At 41.2% G+C, this 23,120-nt stretch overlaps 1 protein-coding gene across 11 annotated transcripts in view; it reads right to left on the bottom strand.

Moving 5' to 3' along the window:
- Positions 1-805: 805 nt before the first annotated feature.
- WFS1 (wolframin ER transmembrane glycoprotein) overlaps positions 806-23,120 on the bottom strand; it is a 351,956-nt gene continuing 329,641 nt past the window's right edge. For 7 of the 11 annotated variants that reach the window (XM_078678499.1, XM_078678498.1, XM_078678492.1 and 4 more), the window contains one exon: positions 806-6,306. In XM_078678499.1, the coding sequence (XP_078534625.1) occupies positions 4,498-6,306 (1,809 nt within the window). In that variant the 3' untranslated portion in view covers positions 806-4,497. Of the gene's footprint in view, positions 6,307-10,731; positions 10,793-23,120 lie in introns of all 11 variants that reach the window. The other 4 variants (XR_013608353.1, XR_013608352.1, XR_013608354.1 and 1 more) reach the window with 2 other exon arrangements.

The following is a 23,120-nucleotide window of genomic DNA, read 5'->3' as shown; positions in this document are numbered from 1 at the left end:
TAACTTGGTACAATCTTTACCACCAGCAATGCTCCTAATTGTTCGCTGAGTTAAACTTAACTGTTCACTTAGTTACACTGACCATCCATAATTATTCTTTACAATGAGAACTGTAGATACTGAAACATATCAAAATATAATGAAGAACTCCTTCTGATAATGTGCTTTGGACACATCTTGAAACTAGTTAAGAAGCCATAACTGAACCAAAAATATAATGTACAAACAAAGACCGTACAACAAATGTCAGAATAAAAAACAAATCCAACTCTAGTTATCAAAATAATTGCTAGAGAAGAACAATTTGCTAAGCGACTTATGTCTTTATAATTTAGAGTGGTGAGTAAATTGGCAATAAGGATGCAAGTAGAAGATACAGGTATTCTTATATTTGAGTCTTGAAACGTGATTACCAACATGGGGTGATTAACAAAGAAAATTGTAAATCTTAAATGAGGAGAAGAAAGTTTAGTGTTAAATATGATCAACATAACCTTTAGCTTTTCATGCATATACAGGTCTTGAAAATCTACCCATTCAAGCTGTCAAGGACCACAAAAGACACGCACATGGGATTGCCTGGAGTGATACTATTTACAAAAAAATGCGCAGGCTGTAACATGCAAATAGAATTCTTTTAAAATCTTTTTTCACAGGTCTCTTCTGAAATAAAATACATGACCAGTTGTTAAAACATATTTATTAAACATAATTTTAAGAGTTCATGTGTCCTACTACTTCTACCAAACAGTCTTACACATTGTAAATGTAAAATTCCAACAAATAATAAATATAACAACATAAGTTCAATTGCAAAAAGAGTTTTTAATCTTTCACAACAGATGAAATGGAAGCCATGAACATTGTCACTGGAGACTTAAATGTCTGTACAGGATGCTAATGACTTAACTAACTCGTATGGCTTTAGATAGAACGTACAGCGCCTATGTGCTTACATATTACTACGGTGCTTCAAACATGCAAATCAGTGTACACTCAGTAGAAACATATAATATTTGGAAATTAAAAAGGCCACAAAGAGAAAACTAAATGTCAGGAAAAAAGCTTGGTAGCATCTTAAATTAGCTAAAAGCGCAACTGTTATAACTGCTTCAAAATACCTAAGTTAAAGTTTCACATTTCATAAATGATAACCTAATACTGTATTTAAGAACATTTAAGGTACTTAAATATTGCTCTGCACATGACAAGTATAAAAAAACTTGCATTGTATTTAAATTATTGTTTAAGACAGCAGTCAAAACATGTTTGACAGTTTCGTACCAGCGAACTAAAAATGCATTGGTTTACTTTAACAACACTATGAACTATACACATTGCTCATCCACACCAAAACTGCCTATTTCATCTCTTTTATTGGCACAGTGTATCCTAGAATGTTTACCGTCTCTCTCATAAATCTATCCCATTTACAGAAGGCACAGAAGATGCTGTAATGTTTGCAGTATATTCAGCTGATTGGAGGAATGGACTTCTCCATTTGAACACTGGGACCCTAGTCAGGAAAAGGGCCCTGGTGGGCATCAAGGAGGAGCTTGTGGCCCACACGTCAGGCATTGTTTGCCACCTTTTGAAATCAAAGGTAGTCCACCAAGGAAAAAGTCACCATTTTAGAAGAATGAGACGGCGAGGAATTTCCTAGAAGGTCTGAATGATAGTCATGTCGTCATACTGTTTGCATATCTCTGATGCCCCGAGGAAGAGCATACTTTATCTTTAAAGCAGTTTTAGATTTGATGTAACGTAATAAACCGGTTTTTGACTGTGTGGGTTAAAGTGGATCTCTATTGCCAAACCATGGTCCAATGTTCAACACTTTCTTCCTGTTTATTACATATAATAAACCGATTTAGCCCAGATGAGACAAACTTTAGTAATCACATTGGCTGAAATAAGATTCACATATATATTTTAGCCACAAGGCCCAATAAGCCATTGTAAACATGATCCAATATGCTGATATGAACAGGAATCAGCACTTTGCATTGTGACATAAATGAGAGAGTGGGATCCAGAACCACATTTTCCAAGAGGAGGGCATTGCCTTTTTTAAATGGCAGGATGCAGATCATGAACAGTTGCAAGGGAAGAGCTGTGGCAAAATAACCATACCCTATGCCTGCTCAGCATGTGAGTGAGGCTTTGTGGGAGTGAACATGGTTGCTGTTTTTCATGATAGGAGAAGATGAGAAAGCCAAGCACCTGATATCAGCTCTGGCCATTGCAGTACAAAGGACATATAGTAAGTAACCAGAATTGGAGCATTTGTTGTCAGCATCATGGACCATGAGAAAATAAAGTGGACTGAACAGATTGTGTGAGGACAGTCTTCAAAAGATTTTCTATTAAGATTATTGTGCTAATTTTAAACTGTGATTTCATCATTAAGATACTCTATGGTATTGATATTTATGTAGCACATTCCATTGATGTGGGGTACAGTGATTGTCAACATTTATTGATTTTACAAGCACATTTTCATCTTGGATCAACATATAAAGCAAGAGATTATTGGCAATTACTTAGGAGACTGTACACTTTTTAGTTGCAAAACATGTACAGTAATTGAAAAACGCATTTTAATATATAAGTGAGGAACAGAACAATTTCTTGCATTTTAAAGTAATACACATCTTCTGAGACAGATTATTTTGCTGTAGGTTAAAAATAAATCTCCATTTGTTAAAAAATAAGGCTACTAATGTGTAATGCAGTGGCAGCAGCAGCAAATGTGAGGGTCTTAAAGGCATTTTGGAAATGTTTGATTATTTCATGGTCTATGCATGATTTTATTTACCTGCTTCGAACTTAGGCCCCCATTAGGATGGCGGGCGGACTTTGCCCGCCCGCCATCCTCGTGCAAAACAGGACCGCCCGCGAACGGAGCGAGGGGCTCGCCATGGCTATTATGATGCGCCCGCCACTCTGGCAGGCGCATCATGGATTCATAACATTGCGGCGGGCGGTGTTCACACCGGCACCCGCTGCAATGTTATGAATGCATGGTATGCATTTGCATACACAAAGTGGCAGGCACAGCGCGGTGCCTGCCGCATTGTGTATGCAAATGCAGGGGGTACCACAGTTACCCCCCATGTGCGTCCCCCCCGCCATAGTAATATGGCGGGGGAAATGGGTGGCGGGCGGACAAGGATGTCGGGCGGATCGCCACCGCCCGCATGGTGGTGGCGATCCGCCCGACCGATGGACAATGCAATGTAGCGGACTATGATAGCAAATCTTATCAGTGCTGTAAACCGCTAAGGAAATAGTGAACATGCCTGGAAGGTGAGTAAGGTGAAGTAGTGCCAAAGAACCACCTTGTTCCCTAAAGTAAACTCTATGTGCCCAGGTCATTCAGAATTCCCTCAAACTAGAACCACCATGGGTGTCCAAATATTGCAAAGCAGCTGGATAGGAAGGAGGTAGTGATGGCTTAAACTGAAGATGAGCAAAAATAAATCTTCTATATCCAAGTGGAACTAGATGTGCTGAAACCACATTTCCTATAATAACTGTCAGGCAATGCACGGACCGTCATAATGAGATCTGACTAATGGACAATTTCATTTTTTGGTTTACAATTTACCATCATTAAATCGTACCTGAGAAGTTCAATAAGCATTCTTAAAACCATGACCAAGGAATTGTGTTTAATACTGGTGCACAGAAACCCTGAGGGATTAGGGTGCTCTTTTTAACATTACAACCATGAGAACATATAGAAAGCGTTAAGTATGGCATTGTCAATTTGACATATTCTAAATGTAAACATTTACAAACTAGCATGAATACGTAAAATGTGTTAAAGTTTTCATCAGAAGGCAAATATTTTGAAGTATGAGCTCAAATGTACACTAAATAAAATACAGAATTTACACCACAATGTCACAATTAAGGCATAGGTTCTAACACAAACAGAGGTAATGAGAGTAAAGATACATTAACCACAATGCTAGTGCAACCCTGAGACGGAATATTAAGCAATATTTATAAAGGTTTTATTTATCACTCTATATTCCATTGAAATTTACCATGTATTTCCTCCACAGTGTCACGGTTATTTCAAGAAGGAACTACAGCACAAGGTAAACAGTCTCTCAACATGCAACTATCATACATAAAATGAACACACACGCCACATCTCCTTTTCAAACTAGGGTTAATGGCTAGTGGCAGTATATTTGGAACAATAACGACTCTGTACAGCAAAAGTGCATCTAGAGATAAAGTGGTGAGCAGATAATATAATTTTACGTGCAGAACATTAGCAGGCACTTGTAGAACACCTAACGTTATATTTGAAGGGGAAAGGCAAACACAGTAGGGTTTTGCATTATTTTGGTGGCATCATAAAAATCCAGTGCATTAATAGCGTCCCTAAGGTCATAACCAACACAACAGGCATTACAGTCTAGAGACCCTCTATTAGGAAAACTCTGAAACCGTATCAAATGCATTTGATTTGGAAACGTTTCATATAGCAGCCAGGAATGGTGAGAAGAAAAAATCAAACACAAATTTGATAGCTTTCCGAACGGTGAGTCTCCAATCGTGTTCTATTTTCACATGTCTTGACGCAGGCGTCAGCTTAGCCATGCAATTTAGACAACTGATGGCTTTTAGTTCAAACACAGGCCATTTGCTACCAAGTCGGCCCTCCAGAATTGTACTAAACTCTATGATACTCTTCTGCCTCAAATTTAGCAACACCTTTTTAAATTCATTACTAGCTCGAAGCACAATATCTTTTGTTATATCATCTTCTTCAATAGTATGATTTCCATTAGCACCATTTAAGGGCATTCCTACTGATATTTCAAATTTATAGCGATCAAATTTTTTTATATGGCAGTTGTGCTTCGTAAGAAACTTAAGGCGACAAAGTTCTTCCTCTTGCAAAGTAACATTCTGTGGATCGCAGGCTGGATATGCTTCCCCATATACACATCTTAGCCAGTCTCCTATAACATATGGAAGTATATTTATTGCTGACTCTGCACTGTTCTCAATTTCTGTCACACGGACATACTTGAACCTGCCAGTCCATGTCACTCTGTGTCCTTCCAAATGGCTACATAAAATCTGAGTGCGGGCCATGTTTGTTTCTTTCCATGCGCGAGGTCCACATAGAAAGCCATACTGCTGCCATGTTAAGGTGGAGTTGTAGACTTTTATTCCTTCTGATCGATACACATACATCCAACAAAACGCCACTATTGCTGTAATCCACACCAGAATGAGCTTCACTATAGAGCTCCTACTTACGGACTTCATTATTTCCATGGTGGAAAAGTTTGCCTTTGTCCACCATCGAATAAGCAGTGGAACACAGCATAAAACGAGTGTTACCACTATTTTTGTAAAGTCCAACGCAATAAACCATTTTATGAACTGGACAAGACACATTACAACAACGCCTACTGAAAGAATTGGCAGTGCAAAGAGAAAAAGGAAGTAGCCAACTGACGCCCGAATTAAACCAATAATGGAGGATTTAAGCAGTATAACCACAGACAATTCACACCACATAAAACACACCAGATATGGAACCAAATAACAATAAACACCTTTAAAGTTTCTCAATTGTGCCATTCTAAAGAACATATAGTAAAGATAGACAAACAACAGGCACTGGATGCTTACATTCAGCACAAAGAAATTGCCAATAGGAATGGTGAAATAGGTTCTACCAAGGAATCGAAGATAAAACCAGCTTTCAGGGAGTGCTTCGAATAAACAAAGGATGCCAGCAGCTACCTCTGTAAAAATAGCTCTTCGTGTGTACGGTTCAGCACTAGTACTTAAACTCATGTAGCTTGTTACTGTAAAGAAAATAGAGATTGTAGCCAACTCTGAACAAGGTATATACTCTTTGCTCGAAATGGGAAAAGAAAAAATTACAAAGAACACTGATATTAGAAAATAAAGGTATGGCTCCAAGTGATTCCAGCCAAAGTTTACTTCAGCCTGCTCCACGTCCAGGTTTGGCTCAAAACGAAGTAGCAAGTCTGTTAGGGTACGGAAGTTTTCCCATGCCTTACTGTCTTGAAAAACCTTAAGCGTACAAATCACCATTGAAATAAAGGATAGATAGAAAATGACAAGAGGGATAAAGAAAGCAAAGAAATTGATCGTCAAATTACTAATAATGAAGAAAAAAATTAGAGCATTGATGTGATGAGTTGGCATAATAGTTGATAGCCAGTGCATTCCAGCCTTAGAGGCAAATTCTATAAGATACTCCTTAATTTCGATAATAGCATGAAGTGGATATCTGACAAGCTGAAAGAGAAAAACACATTATTTAATACAACAATTATTTTTTTGTTGGAAACAGGTAACAACAATTCTCAAATTGTGCTTACTTTTATTCCATTGTATTTTTAAAACCTAAATACCAAACAAATGACAAACTGGAAGCTAAAAAATTGTTGCGCAAAGCCTGATCTTTGAAAACAATTTAAAGTGTTGATATATTCAAAAGAAAACCTAAACGGAGACACATTTGAAAGCTACGGTTAGGGAGAAACCGGAAGAAGCAATCATGTACTTCAAATGTAGTTTCTTCCCCAAAAAGTATCTAAAGGGCAGCAGTCACATTCCTTTGCTTTATGATATAATACTAAAATTAGAAGGCAATCAGAATTGTTACTTTACCTACTAGTAGCAGCTACTAGCAGCTCCTTTGAATAATTAAATCATATGCAATGGATTGATAAAACATATGGATGCCTCACTATAATTCGTTTTTTTGGTTTTTAACTAGTCTCCAAAATAGTACCACAGATACCTCGGACACAAATCCACATTAATTTCTAAAAAGTTATATCACCGACTTTCATGATTCCCAATACACATATCATAGTCACATGGCACAGCATTATGCAGATATCAAGTACCCCAAGTACACTGTACTACATATATGTGAGCCATCATTCGAAACTCCCATCAACCATAATTCACTTTACATCATAATGTCCTTTCAACACAAGTTTTTTCAGAGGATTACTGTGCTGCTATGTATGGCTCTCATACAGAGTCTCTATCATTTATTTCAGTTTCTGAATCTCATAACCCATTGCTATGACATAGCAACAGTTGATAAAAAAAACTGGTTACCCACTGTTGTGATGACATAAAGGCACTGCAGGCCAGGCTATCAGGCCTACCTGAGAGCCTGTCAGCACAGCACTGCTTGTCTCCTTTGACTAAAAGCAGAAAGTACAGCTGCAGGAGTGTAATGTAGGTAGGGAAGGTGGTGAGAGTTGCCCAAGGATGGCAGGTAAGTTATTTTTTTTACCTTTGGGAGAGGGATGCATAACAGAGGCCATGTTTGCATAGCGATATCTAGGGAGAGAGTACCCCACTAGCTCCAGGGAACAGGGTACAGTGACAAACAGTCAAAGGGAAATCCCTGGGTACACACTCAAGTATAGACTACTTAACTTACGCACCACTCTGTCTATGCATTCAATCCTCAAGTTTAAATAAAAAATTTCAACTAATTAATATAAAAAAGGAATTTAAATTTCCACACTAAAATACGAACGTTCACAGTCTTTTTAATTGGAATATAAAAGAATATACATCAATTGACAAATTAAAATTTCAAAGAGTAATCTCTGAAAAAGAATCTTTCTTTAAAAACACAAAGCAAGGAATCAAGACAATTCATTACAGTTGATCACATGCATTCTGAAATTGACAAATGATTACACACCCAAAATATACATCATAGAAAGGATTTACAAGTAAAAATTACAACTGGTCACAATGAGGAACACACAAAACAAAAAGAAAAAGAAAAACCCCTATAAATTGTGGTTAGCTGATGTCTTTACCACCATTGGTAACTGGATCCAGAGGTCATTAATTGATCAGAGAGTGACGTCAAATGTACCACTTATGCGTGCATATCAGTTGCTCACTAGACCTTTCTTTGGATTCTAGATTGAAAAAAGTGCGTCGACGCGTTTCGGTGCAAGGAACAAAAGGATATTGTAGCACCTTCCTCAGGACTTGCCGTTTCTTTAGGGTTCACCGGCTTCAAAGAATGTTGCTTTACACCCTTTCTGTAAATATATGGGGAAGAGCAAGGTATAACTATTTTGCAAGATTCTTGGTACAATAACATAATTTGCTATTTGTACTGTGCATTTATTATCTATCCACTCGTGATATGAGTGTACATGTTCTATGACACAATCTACTCCTTGTATAGTGCATATATTAACTCTCCACTCCTGTTATAGATGTACATGTTCTAGTCTTTACATAGGTAGGAAAACAGTTTATGTCTCCTATGTGGTCTTTTCAGATAATACTCGCCAATTCCACACATCAAACCGTGCATTGCCTGAAGGTTCTATTGATAGCCTCCCTATAAGTCATATACGTAAAACCTGACAAGTATAGCATGTTGTCATTTCCCTCCGTTACCATTTTAGTGTGGAAATCGCAGATAGGGAAGGGGGTTGAAGGATCCACTAGAGCCCCTCTCCACCTAGAAACCACCCTGTACTCCAGATACATAGGCTATCAACCATTGAACCCGTTCTTACCGTAGGGCTTTAGGACAGTGTACCATATAGGATGTGGTAGGTAGAATAAACTCTCAACTTCCGAGGATGGTCTCCCGGTCTCTCTAGATGGGAACATAGGTTGTATTTCTCAGAATCTTTATTTCCATAAGAATCATACTTGTCATGCATCTAAGTATCGGGTATAATTACCTTTTTAATGTAAACTTGATAAAAAGGAAACCCGGGGCCTCTTCTCTTCCTAGTTTATCAGTGATAGCACCTTAACCTTCTTTATCCCGGCTATTTGAAATTCTAATAAAAGCGGAAATACATAACACTGTTTAGGATTGGTGCCCCGCTCCCTATTCACTCTTACCACCTTCTTAGATTTTCCCTTAATATATATGTTTCCACTATTTACCTTTCAACCACTATTTGGTGAGTAGATGGAAAGCTTCTCCGATCTTTGTTTGATTGGCGGAGGAACTTCTAGGTTCCTTGCTTGGTAACCGTATTTATCTATTTGAACATGGAATATCACGTTAGAGGCATTAATCCACATGTTCCCCACCCCCACTTTTCTTTAAAATCTAAGAAGGTGGTAAGAGTGAATAGGGAGCGGGGCACCAATCCTAAACAGTGTTTCCACTTTTATTAGAATTTCAAATAGCCGGGATAAAGAAGGTTAAGGTGCTATCACTGATAAACTAGGAAGAGAAGAGGCCCCGGGTTTCCTTTTTATCAAGTTTACATTAAAAAGGTAATTATACCCAATACTTAGATGCATGACAAGTATGATTCTTATGGAAATAAAGATTCTGAGAAATACAACCTATGTTCCCATCTAGAGAGACCGGGAGACCATCCTCGGAAGTTGAGAGTTTATTCTACCTACCACATCCTATATGGTACACTGTCCTAAAGCCCTACGGTAAGAACGGGTTCAATGGTTGATAGCCTATGTATCTGGAGTACAGGGTGGTTTCTAGGTGGAGAGGGGCTCTAGTGGATCCTTCAACCCCCTTCCCTATCTGTGATTTCCACACTAAAATGGTAACGGAGGGAAATGACAACATGCTATACTTGTCAGGTTTTACATATATGACTTATAGGGAGGCTATCAATAGAACCTTCAGGCAATGCACGGTTTGATGTGTGGAATTGGCGAGTATTATCTGAAAAGACCACATAGGAGACATAAACTGTTTTCCTACCTATGTAAAGACTTGAACATGTACATCTATAACAGGAGTGGAGAGTTAATATATGCACTATACAAGGAGTAGATTGTGTCATAGAACATGTACACTCATATCACGAGTGGATAGATAATAAATACACAGTACAAATAGCAAATTATGTTATTATGATTATACGAAGGTAACTGTTTATATTTAGAGCGCACAGCAGGTAAAGGGTATCTCTATTGATACTAGTCAAAGTTGGTGCTCGAAATGAACCAAGTCGGTTACCTCGACCTAATAATAGAGTTATAACAGTTATAGCTCAAAAACATTCAACTATTTTTCATTGAGCACTCAAGAGTCCACCAATACTTTTTCAAGCAGTAAAGTTCTGTTTATTCTTTTTTCCACAATTCAATTGTCTCCTTCATTGAATTTCAATCTTCTAAATTTCCATCAATTCAAATAGTACAGCCAAAGTGCAGCCAACACGTGTTTCGTATGGTCCAATCTGACCAATAACTTCCTCAGGGCTGCAACCCAAACAAAATACAATAACCATTATTGTACTATCCACAATTTCAAGGTTAGATAAAATATGTTTTATATTTAAAGTACCTTAGGGAAAAGGAAGGAATTCTCCCCAAGCCAATACCGTGCTGTAGTCGAAATAAAAGTTGAAGTTTTTCAGCTCACCACCAAGAAGTAGCATAGAATCACCCGTTTTCAATATTAATAAAGAGTGTAAAGATTTCTCTCATCTCAAAGTCAATAACAATTATTATTGTGAAGGTTAGAATCAGTCAGTGATCATGACTGTGTTTCAGGCTTCATACCTATATGTCTTGGCAGTACGCCCGCAAACACACACGTAATCCAAATTCTTTTGCGTTATATTCCATCTACATATAACATTTAAAATTGTAAATTAGTTGCCACTATATCACTGAGTTCTCTTTAACATGATATTAACAGCCATGGACTTGCGTCCACTTTCTTACCCATTTCAGTAGAAATCGTCATGTCTCAATTATGATGTTGGCAGGTGGGAGTATCCATCGCCTAAAACAATATTAAGCTCCTATTAGTTATAAATCCAATCCTTTATACTAGCCTGACATTTAGATATTATCAAATCTTATTATCTACAATTCTCACCTTCTCATCTAGTGTATATCGCGTAGGATCGCGTATCTCCGTGTCAGCGTCCTATTGCGGCGCCATCTTGCTATTCCCGTCTTTTATACGAAGAAGGCGCGGAGCGCCATTTTGGTATAACCGTAACTAGTTCGTATTCAGTATAATATTAGTGGTTTGTTGCATTTTATATTTGCATATAACACCTATTACAGATTGCGCGAGTATTATAAGTAGTATTCGACCCATACGAAATGATTTGGTGAATATATCATTAACACCTAAGTTACAATTTTACTATTATTTTATCTTTCTACTTTTAACGTCACGCTTAATCTATGTATATTAATACATACATGATTTATTATCTCTATTCGTTAGTATAATTATCATTCTAACAAAATAAACTGTTTACTCGCAATGACATATTCAAGTCCGCCATCTTGAAACGGTCTATTTTTCGGTCAAGTTCAATGAAATACATTCATCAAGAGGTGATATAAGATATGTCTACATTGCCGTCTCTAATAATTTTCGCGCACAATCACGTATAGTACAAAATTAATTCCTCATATCTGTCTTGCTGGTATCGGAACTGCACACTTATTATTCCATTTCGTATGATTGTCATTCAGTCAAATTAACCAGGTTACTCACAATGACATATTCGAGTCCGCCATTTTGAAACGGTCTATTTTTCAGTAAAATTCAATGAAATACATTCATCAAGAGGTAATTTAAGATGTGTCTACATTACCGTCTCTATTAATTCTCGCGCACAATCATGTAATAAACGAGATTAATTACTCATGTCTGTCCTGCTGGTATTGGAACTGTACACTTGTTGTTCCATTAGTCTGTCCGCCATTTTAAGACGGTCTATGTTTCTGTTTGTTATTTATTAGGTTGCTTAATACTGGTTACAGTAAGTTTACTAGCGCAGCGCCAGGCATACTAGCATTCCGCCTCACACAGTCATTTACATCTGAATTCTTCGTTAAAGAGAAATAGGAGAAACTGGTTTGGAAAGGGAAGTCATTCTCACATATATTCCAAATATGGATCAAATCATTACATTTCTCTATTTCAACTGTACAAACGTATCTCAAATGTACTAAAATATATACAGTTTTTAGTAATCGTTCACATATATATTTCTCTATTTCAACTGTACAAACGTATCTCAAATGTGCTAAAATATATACAGTTTTTAGTAATCGTTCACATATATAGATTTCTGTTATACAGAGCGATATTTTACATACAATTAAATACAATACAGTATATCATTGAAAATTGTGGTGATACATGTCATCTGCATTGTTATAAAAACTGTTACTCATTCCCTAGAAAGAATTCATATTCATTGTCCACATTTAATCCCTTCTCAACAGCCTTCAGCTTAATTAACCATGTAACTTCCTTTCTTCTTAGTGTTAGTATCCTATTGCCCCCTCTAGGATCTGGATCAATACGATCTATACCATGGTAGTTGAATATGTGTTTGGTTCTTTTTTTTTTAGAGGAAGTTCATCGGTTACGGAAGGGGAATCGAGAAACAGGAAGGAATCGCAATACCGATATAAGAGGACAAGGAGAGGCAGGAGAGGAACCGCGCCTTCTTCGTATAAAAGACGGGAATAGCAAGATGGCGCCGCAATAGGACGCTGACACGGAGATACGCGATCCTACGCGATATACACTAGATGAGAAGGTGAGATAATAAGATTTGATAATATCTAAATGTCAGGCTAGTATAAAGGATTGGATTTATAACTAATAGGAGCTTAATATTGTTTTAGGCGATGGATACTCCCACCTGCCAACATCATAATTGAGACATGACGATTTCTACTGAAATTGGTAAGAAAGTGGACGCAAGTCCATGGCTGTTAATATCATGTTGAAGAGAACTCAGTGATATAGTGGCAACTAATTTACAATTTTAAATATTATATGTAGATGGAATATAACGCAAAAGAATTTGGATTACATGTGTGTTTGCGGGCGTACTGCCAAGACATATAGGTATGAAGCCTGAAACACAGTCATGATCACTGACTGATTCTAACCTTCACAATAATAATTGTTATTGACTTTGAGATGAGAGAAATCTTTACACTCTTTATTAATATTGAAAACGGGTGATTCTATGCTACTTCTTGGTGGTGAGCTGAAAAACTTCAACTTTTATTTCGACTACAGCACGGTTATTGGCTTGGAGAGAATTCCTTCCTTTTCCCAAAGGTACTTTAAATATAAAACATATTTTATCTAACCTTGAAATTGTGGATAGTACAATAATGGTTATTGTATTTTGTTTGGGTTGCAGCCCTGAGGAAGTTATTGGTCAGATTGGACCATACGAAACACGTGTTGGCTGCACTTTGGCTGTACTATTTGAATTGATGGAAATTTAGAAGATTGAAATTATGTTATAGTACCAAGAATCTTGCAAAATAGTTATACCTTGCTTTTCCCCATATATTTACAGAAAAGGTGTAAAGCAACATTCTTTGAAGCCGGTGACCCCTAAAGAAACGTCAAGCCCTGAGGAAGGTGCTACAATATCCTTTTGTTCCTTGCACCGAAACGCGTCGACGCACTTTTTTCAATCTAGAATCCAAAGAAAGGTCTAGTGAGCAACTGATATGCACGCATAAGTGGTACATTTGACGTCACTCTCTGATCAATTAATGACCTCTGGATCCAGTTACCAATGGTGGGAAAGACATCAGCTAACCACAATTTATAGGGGTTTTTCTTTTTCTTTTTGTTTTGTGTGTTCCTCATTGTGACCAGTTGTAATTTTTACTTGTAAATCCTTTCTATGATGTATATTTTGGGTGTGTAATCATTTATGTCAATTTCAGAATGCATGTGATCAACTGTAATGAATTGTCTTGATTCCTTGCTTTGTGTTTTTAAAGAAAGATTCTTTTTCAGAGATTACTCTTTGAAATTTTAATTTGTCAATTGATGTATATTCTTTTATATTCCAATTAAAAAGACTGTGAACGTTCGTATTTTAGTGTGGAAATTTAAATTCCTTTTTTATATTAATTAGTTGAAATTTTTTATTTAAACTTGAGGATTGAATGCATAGACAGAGTGGTGCGTAAGTTAAGTAGTCTATACTTGAGTGTGTACCCAGGGATTTCCCTTTGACCGGATGTTTGCATAGCTCCACCATTTCTCCTCTGTCGAGAGAAGGAGGCAGGGCCTGAATATGTGAAGACCTACCATGCATATTGAACCTGTACCTTTGCATCTAGGACTGTACCAGGGCACCGGAGGCTATAACCAGGTATATGGGACGATAGCTGTGCATCTAATATTTATGACTCCCCTCTCCCTTTTCCATTGTTTGCTTATTTCTGTTCAGGATCATCTCAATTGCTAATATTTGACCAGCTTTAGCAAATAACACACAAAATGTGATGGGAGGATGCTTGCAAAAAGTCTAGCCACTGCCAATCGCTTGAGGTAGTTGTTAGAAATAGAGGTCTCGTGTTGGCAGATGTATGCACCCTGTCCCAGTAGGGACCCACACTCTAGTCAGGGTAAGTGTAGCACACAAAGTTTACCTGTGCTCACACTCTGGGACATTGGCACAGAACAGTCAAGCTAAACTAAAGAGCCGATGTGTAAAGTACACAAGTCATGTTAGGAATTTTTAAAGATTAAATCAAAATGCAGTGCTTCAAAGTTAATAGTTCCAACTGGGGATATCTGGTCATGCTTGACTGTGAAAAATCCAAATGTTCAGTCTAACAGAGAAGGAGCACGGGCTGGATACAGGAATCAAGCAGACCCCCCTAAGAGTACCGTGGATGCGTTGGAATTCAAAGATGATATGTCACACAGAGGAAGTGAGGCATCAAGGATAAAGGCGATGCATCGGTTCTTTAAGGTGGTGATGGGTCATTGAAGCTTAGCCGCTCCAGGACGATGTGTGGCGCAGAGGAGATGATGAGTTGGTTGCTGGTACGAGGCCTCGGTTTCTGAAGGGGACGAGCATTGATGATGCATCGATGTCAGGAGCGCGGTGCGTCTATTCTGCGGCGAAGTCGAAAATCTGGGCTGAAGGCGATGAGTCGGTTGAAAGCCACGCAGGGCCGGGGATGCGATGGAATCAGAGTGGTGTGTTACAGATTTCTGTGAGGTGGTGTGCAAGACTTATGCAGCAGCGGTTCTTCGGAGGCACTGCATCTGTAAAGTCGGGCTGTGTTGAAAGTCAAGGTCGTTGCCTCACGCACTCGGCGAGAAGTGTCTGCACCTTTAGAGCAGGCAATGGCGATGTGCCGGTTTCTCAGGGATGTGCCAGTTTCAACCTGACGCTTTTGGAGTCGATGCACTGATTTCTTGGTTGTAGCACCAAATTCACCTCCAATGGCCCAGGACTGAATTTGGTACCCCATGGCAAGGCAGGACTCACAGCGGAGGAGTCCAGGTGTTGACAGCAAGATGCAGGTGAAGTCTTTTATGTCCCTGAGACTTCAGCAACAGAAGGTAAGTTCAGTCACGCCTTGGAGAACCTTAGAAAGCAGCACGCAGAGAGTAAAGTCCAGTCCTCTCATTCCCAGCCAAGAAGCAGCAGACAACAAGCCAACACAGCAAAGCAAGCAGCAAAGTGGCAGTCCCTCCTGGCAGCACAACAGCTCTTCTTCCTGGCAGAATGTCCTCAGACCAGAAGTGTTCTGAGTATATGGAGCCAGATGTACAGTACTTGTTTCTATTTTAGCCTTTGAAGTAGGGCAACTTCAAAGAAAGGTTGCTTTAGTGAACAAGACACCGCCCTTCCTGGCCCTGGCTCCCGACACTACAGGGGGGTTTGCAGCTTGTTGTGTGGGTACAGGGACAACCCTATTCAGGTGCAAGTGTCAGCTCCTCCCACCAATCTAGCTGAGGAAGTCTCATCAGCCTGTTGATGGGCCATCAGGATATGCAAGGCACACCTCAGCTCTCATTGTCTGTGAATGTCCAGAGTGAATTCCCAAAGCCCAATTGTCATCCAACCCAGATGTGTATTCTAGGGACAGCCAGAGGCACAGAGTGGTAAAAGCAAGAAAATGCCAACTTTCTAAAAGCGGCATTTTCAGACCGGCAATTTAAAAACTAACCTCACTAAAAGATGTGTTTTTAAATTGTGAGTCCAGAGACACCAAACTCCAATTTTCAATCGGCTCCCAATTACAAGTTACAATTGTAAAGTGTTACAAGGCAGCTCCAATGCTAACCTTTGCTGTAGTGAAAAACGAATGTTGCAGTTTTTCACAACCAGGGTATGTAAAACTTAAAAGCACATGTCCTACCTTTCAAATACACTGCACCATGCCCATGAGGCTACCTTAAGCCTACCTTAGGGGTCGCTTAAATGTAATAAAATGGAAGGTTTGGGTCTGGCAAATAGGTGAACTTGCCAGGTTGACATGCTAGTTTAAAACTGCACCCATAGGTTTTGAAGTGGTAGGCCAGAGACACGTTTGAAGTGCTACTAATAGGGTGGGTGGCACAATCAGGGCTGCAGGCCCACTAGTAGCATTTGATTTACGAGTGTAGTGTACTGTACAAGGGACTTATTAGTAAATAAAATATACCAATCATGGCGAAACAAAATGTCACTACATTTTAGACACAAAGCACATGCACTTTAGCACTGGGCAGCAGTAGTAAAGACCCCCAGAGTCCTAAAACCAGCAAAAACTATGTTCAGCACACAGTGAAAAACAGGTCAGAAGCAAAAAGACAGGTGAAACCATGCCAAAAGATGCAAAGTTTAACAGTAGCATTCCAACCCATCACTCTTTTGCCCACCATGCCACCTCAGATTAGACCCAGTCATAAGCAAATCAGTCTTGACCCTGCTCCAGTCCGGAGCAGAGTGCCAAGCCGGGGACTTTCTAAACCGGGCATACAAGCAAAAGGAACAATGGGTTAGAGTGCTACCGTGAGCGATTGCCCGAGGTTGGACTTACTGGAAGTATCATCCCATCACCTATTTGGTGCTTGACGGCTCCAGTAAAGATCACCCAGGTTGCATGTACTATTCAATACCAACTGAAGCTTGTGCAAAAGATAATCAGTACCAAAGGTCTCTTCTCAGTACCCCTACACTGAAAATACGCACTTCAAATTATGTGCTAGCAACAAGCATATACAACACCAATTTCTACATGACATGATATGCAGTTAGCACACTCCAACAAGACCTCTGCCTCCTCTGATCTACCCTGAAATGTATTTAGTAAAGATAGCTCGAATTACCATTGACTCACATTATGACCAGGTCAAAGCACTGCTCCTTTTTCTGACAAAATATCCAATTCCCACCTCAAGGTGGTCTACAATTCAACTTTCAGACCGGCACTGAGAAACAAACTAAAGCACTTCATAATAATAGTCCCTATAAACATATTCAAGACTCTGCCTTATGCACAAATACTTCCAATGAAAGGCAGACAAATATAATAGCAGAAAAGAAAACCCCACTCTGCAGGACAGTAACTTCACTCATTCAACTAACATCTGCTCGAGAACCTCAGATTACCCTTCAACTTATAAAAAACACTTTTAGAGTTCAAAGGCCTTAGCTCTTTGTTTTTTTTAACCAAACAAGTTGCTTATCACCAGTAATGTCTTATCTGGTAGAGACTCTATCTAGCTGCAGATTCCTTACCTTAGAATATCCCCCAGACGTCAGACTGTATTCTAAAACATTTGATGAGCAGTAGCCCTGTGCACAAGTAGGTGGCGTCATTCAGCTCCTCGTGGCATCATCCACACCATAAATGACATGCGCGCTGCCTCTGGCATCCCTCCAACATGCGGACGTCAGTTTCTTTTTGCGACTATCCATGCCAGAAGCGCGGACCCACGAGGAACACTGCCTACTGTTGTGTGAAAATAGGGCCCTTAGAATGGGTAAACCCTTTACACTATAATCCGTTCGCAGAGCAGGGAGGGTGGGAGGGTCGATAAGGAATCTACGGTTAGACAGAGTCTCTGCCAGATAAAGAGATACGGGAGGTAAGTAACTTGTTCATCTGAAAGAGACTTTTAGCTGCAGATTCCTTACCTTAGAATGGATACCTAAGCAATACATCCCTGTAGGTGGGGCTGTAATGCAGGGTAGACTAAATGTCCTGCTGGACATAACAGGCAAAGTGACTGTCACGCTAGACCTGACAGTCCATGCAGTAGTGCTTCATAAACATCTGCAATGAAGCCTACATTTCTGCATGACAGATATCCAGGAAATGAACTCCACAAACTAATGCTGTGGTCACAGCTTTGGCCCTGACAGAGTTAGCTTGCAAGTCCTCACGAGGTTGCTTTTTGGCCAATGTGTAGCAGATTTTGATGCAGAGCACTATTCATTGTAAAATGGTTTGTTTCTGCACCGCCTTCCCTTTCTTTGCTCTGACGTACTCCAAGAGGAGATGATCGTCCACCCAGAAATCTTGTGTGGGCAAGGAAGAACGCCAACACTCTTTCTGGGATCAGCCGGTGGATCCTCTCCTCTTCTTTAGAGGAGTGAGGTGGAGTATAGAAGGTAGATAGACTGGCCTACGTGAAGAGGAGTTAACACCTTTGGTAGAAAGGATGCTCACTTTAGAGGGGTCATGTTTTCTAGGTAGATGGTAAGGTATGGAGGATGTGTAGCCAGTGCCTGTAACTCACGGACGTACTGTACAGACGTGCAGTTGTGGAGTAGCTAAAACACAGCGAATATCTGGAACATAAGAACTAAATTCAACTCCTACTGGGGTCTAATAAAAGGTGCTGGTGGAAACATGTTGGAGACCTTTCAAGAACCTATGTACAAGAGGGGATTTAAAGAGGGATGGCTGGTCTGCAAACTGCAAAAAAGGCAGAGAAATAAAAAAATATACACAGAGAAGATCTCTACTAGGCCAATGAAAGAATAAACAGTATAACTTGGGAAAGGCATGCAAACAGAAGGTCAACACGTTAGTCAGTACACTATATCAGAAACTTGCTCCAATAGCAGGCGTATACCATCTTGGTAGAGGGATGCCCAGCTACCAAGATAACATTGCAGACTTTCATCAAAAAACCAAATGCCGTCAGGTGCAGAACCCTACATTGTTGCTGTGACTGAAGATCCTCCCAAAGAGGCAGTCTGATTGGTGCACCAATGTTCGTGCTCAACAGCTCAGGATACCAGACTCTTCATGCCTAATGAGCCACAAGAATGACTTGGGACCGGTCATTCTGATCTTCTTGAGAACTCTGTAAAAAGTGGTATTGGTGAAAAGGTGTACATGAGGTCATAGCTCCACTCGAGATGATAGGCATCTCAGAGTGAGAGCTGCCTTGGAAACTCGAGCACACTGAACTGCGGGCACTGTGAGTTCTCTGCAGAGGTGAACACATCTCACCAGGGTTCTCCCCACTTTTGAAAGAGACACTCGGTCACCTCTGGATGGGGATGCTATTCGTGATCAGCTAGGTATCGACCGTTAAGTTTGTCTGCTCTTCCGTTCAGGAAGCCTGCCAGGTGTTGAACTACTAGAGCTAGAAGTGCTGTTCCAGCCATGTTCAGAGGTGCAAAGCCTCTTGACAAAAGGTCCATGACCCCAACAACCTTGTTTGTTGCAATCCCACATGTTGGTGGTGTTATCCATTCAAAACTGTACCAGCATTTCCCTGACTGAAGGAAAAAAGGTTTTCAATGCCAAATGCTTTGCCTGAAGCTCCAACAAGTTAATGTGGAGCCCAGATTCTCCTGCAGACCAGACTCCTCTGATTTCCACCTCTCTCACATGGGCGCCCCAACACAGAAGTGAAGCATCTGTCACTACAGTCCGCTCTGGTTGGGGAAGGAAGAGCCAATCATGGTTCGCCAGCTACCACTGCAGATATTTCGTAACTCCCTCCGAGATCTGGAGTAAGTTGGAGAGATTCCCATGATGTTGTGCCCACTGGAGCTCCAGGTCCCACTATAGAGCCGGCGTGTCATAAACAGGATGCAGGAGGCCATGAGACCCTGCAGCCCCATAGTCATTCTCACCAAAATTCAGGATAGAGGCTGAAATATTGGCATCCTAACCTGAATATCCTGGACACGCCACTTAGGAGCATTGTCCTGAAACTGCACCGTGCCCAGAATGGCTTTGATGAAGGGGAGCATCTGAGAAGTAGTCAGCTCTGACTTGGGCACATTGCTAATGAACCCAGCGAATGAAAAGGTTTGAAATAGTATGGAGGTGGGAGACAACTGTCTATAGTGAGCCAGTCTTGAACAGCTAAAAGTCAAGGTAGGAAAAGCCTGCAACCCCTAACCTTTGCAGAAGAGCTGCGGCCACCACCATCACTTTTGTGAGCACTTGAAGAGCACTGGTAAAGCTGAAGAGCACAGCAAAATGAAAGTACTCTTGGCCCACTGTGAACTGCAGATAACGCCTGTGGGCAGGCACGACAGGGATGTGGAAATATGTGTCCAGCAAATCCAACGCTCCCAGGTCCAGGACAGACAGGACTTGTGCGAGAGCGAGCATTTTGAACATCTCCTTTTGTGGAAATCGCAGATAATTGCATTAGCATAAGCGGAAGCCATTTTGGTGGATGGCACCCATTTTGTTAGCCATGTGATACTGCCGTCTTCACTGTTGCCTGCCTTTCCATTCTGCTTGAGTCATCAATTGTAGTTAACTCCTTCAGTACTGAGCCAGAGCACTGTGTAAGCTCAGAAAGGCCGGTAGCTGCTAGAATGCACCTGTCTTAAAATATAACTGTCAGGCTGTTCCAACTATTGTAAGCAGTTCTGTCTCCCCTCCCACTCTGCTGACGAAGTGGTTTCTATATGTCCATGTTAATCGATGCTATTCCTGTGAATGCCTGTACCTTCTATTTGAGACTCCATGCTTACTACCTCATACAGTGCCAGAGGGTGTTGTATTGATGTAGTCCCAATCATGAGTTATTAATAAACTTGTTATTTGATTTTTCAGCTTCCGTGCCAATCTCTATTTTGTTGGTTCAAGGACCAGTGGACAGATAAGGGTGAACCCCTGCACCGGTGGGCTCCTAAAAAGGCTCATTTCCACATTTTTTAAGAAGAGATTGAGAATGCGCAGGTCTAGAATAGGATATTCTAGGGCACCAGAAAGTAGCAGGAATAGCAACCATGACCTACTGCTGACGCCAACCCTCCCTCTATGGCTTTATTGGCCAAGAGAGCCATAACTTCCTGACAGATAAAGGAGGGATGATCCTCTATCAGCATGTCGGAAGTGGGCAGCATGGGTGGAAGGCTAGTCACAAAGAGTAGAGAGTAGCCCCTTTGAACGAGCTGGAAAACCCTCAGATGCTATTGACCCCCAGTTGTGCAGGGATGGCGTACTTTGTCCCTCACTGGATGGCCATTATGGTTAGAGGGCAAACTAAAGGGGTTTGGAGGCTGCAGCTACCGGGGGAGTGGTGGGCTGTCCTGACTTCGGGCTACCTGTCCCACTTGGTCTGTGGGCATTGCGTCCTTGGCCACAAAATGATTGGAAAAACTTGCTGGCTGTGGTGCTGGGAGGGTAGAGATACAGTTGAAAGCCCCTTTACGAGCCACGAAAGGGGTAGAAGGCAGGTTGTGGTTGGCAAAGGGCCATAGAAAGGCCTTGGCCCTAGCCCTACTGTTCTTAAAGCACTCCAGAGCTGACTTCGTCTTCTCTCCAACCAAACTGGACCCATCAAAAGGCATGTCCATGAGCGAGGCCTGGACATCCACTGAAAAGCCAGGGGTTCTCAACCAGGCATGGTGCCTAAAAGCCCCTTAAGATGAAATTGCTCTGCCCAGCGTGTCTCATGTCGATCACACATCTTATGGCATACTTGGCTGCATCTCTCCCATTAGCAACTGCTTGAGAGAGTGTGGCTCGGACCTACTCTGACCATGGGCAGCACTTACGCAATCAAATGTATTGGGCCAAGACACAGTTCGCAGTGCCAGGCTAGTAGAAAAGAACATATGCTTCCCGAAGGTATCGAACCTTTTGGATTCCCTATCCTGTGGGGCGATAGGGAATTTGCTAAGGTGGATTTTGGAGGTGCGGGCTCACTGCAGTGGAATGCTGGGTGAGGAAACTGGAGGGCCTTGGAGTGGGGCTATAGTGTCGGGCTATTGCCCTTGGCACATGAGCTCTAGTAAGGGCTTAATTATTAAATGGGTGCAATGGTTCAGTTGGGCAACTCCTGGCAGAAGCACCTCCGTCAAGTTTTTTTCTTGACTGCTGATTGCCACTGAGGGTAGTGCAAGGTCCAGGACCCCAGCCTCCGTCCACACTACCATTGAAAATGAGGCACTCTACTACACAGCCACGGGAGGTGGAGAGACCAAGCCACATATCTGAGGAGGTGTCTAGTCAACTGGCATCCACCAATTCCTCATACCAGGTGTCCTCAGGATCTTCTAATGGCTGGTATATATTAGGGTCCACAGACCCTACCCAATCCCGGCCTGTCACAGGAATAAAGCAGAGGCTCCGACATAGGGAGTCTCCTCTCAGAACCAGCAACGGACGATGCCTGTATGGCTGTGAGTCAGAGTCAGGAATTACTATGGGGACGACACCACCGCGGGGCATCAGTGGCATCGGCAATAGACCAGTGCCACTCCGGATTTGTCACTGGATCCTCGGGGTCCGACTGGTGCCAAGGGCTAGCCCAGTGGTGGAAAACTAGTAGGGACTCCTCCCGACCTGTGGGACCAGAGGGTGCTCCAGAGGGTTGGGGCCACCCAAAAAGCAGGTGCATGGCCGCATAAAATTCTTTTAGTTGGGCAGGGGTCGCTGTGGTTCCTGGAAACTCAGGGAGGCACAGAGAAAGCCCAGGTGCAGGCTCCACCACAAAGCTAGGCTTCGAGTGCCGACAGCCCCGCAACTCATCTTAAGACTTGAACAGTAAAGTCAAAGACCTCTTTGATGTCTTCTATTTTTTTGTGGGACTTTCCAGACTTCCCCAATGACTTGCAGTGGGACGACGATCGCGGGGTAAGACTCCGCGAATGCTGTTGAGACCTTTCTCATGACCAAGATCTGGAGTGTCGCAGGAGTTGATCAGCGCCTGGCGGTGAGGAACTTCAAGGTCTGCTCTCTCGTGTTTTAGGATGCATGGTGCGCTAATCCTTGCACGCCTTAACATCGTGATCGTGCTCTGGACCCCAAAGACAAACCAAATGTGGGTCTGTCACCAACATCTGACAGTGACTGGCACCACATGGCTTAAAATGTGTCATAAT

Source organism: Lissotriton helveticus, chromosome 2_2 (genome assembly GCF_964261635.1).
Source record: "Lissotriton helveticus chromosome 2_2, aLisHel1.1, whole genome shotgun sequence".
Taxonomy (NCBI): Eukaryota; Metazoa; Chordata; class Amphibia; order Caudata; family Salamandridae; genus Lissotriton; species Lissotriton helveticus.
The sequence above is the reverse complement of the archived record's forward strand: the minus strand, read 5'-3'. Positions and strand labels throughout refer to the sequence as shown.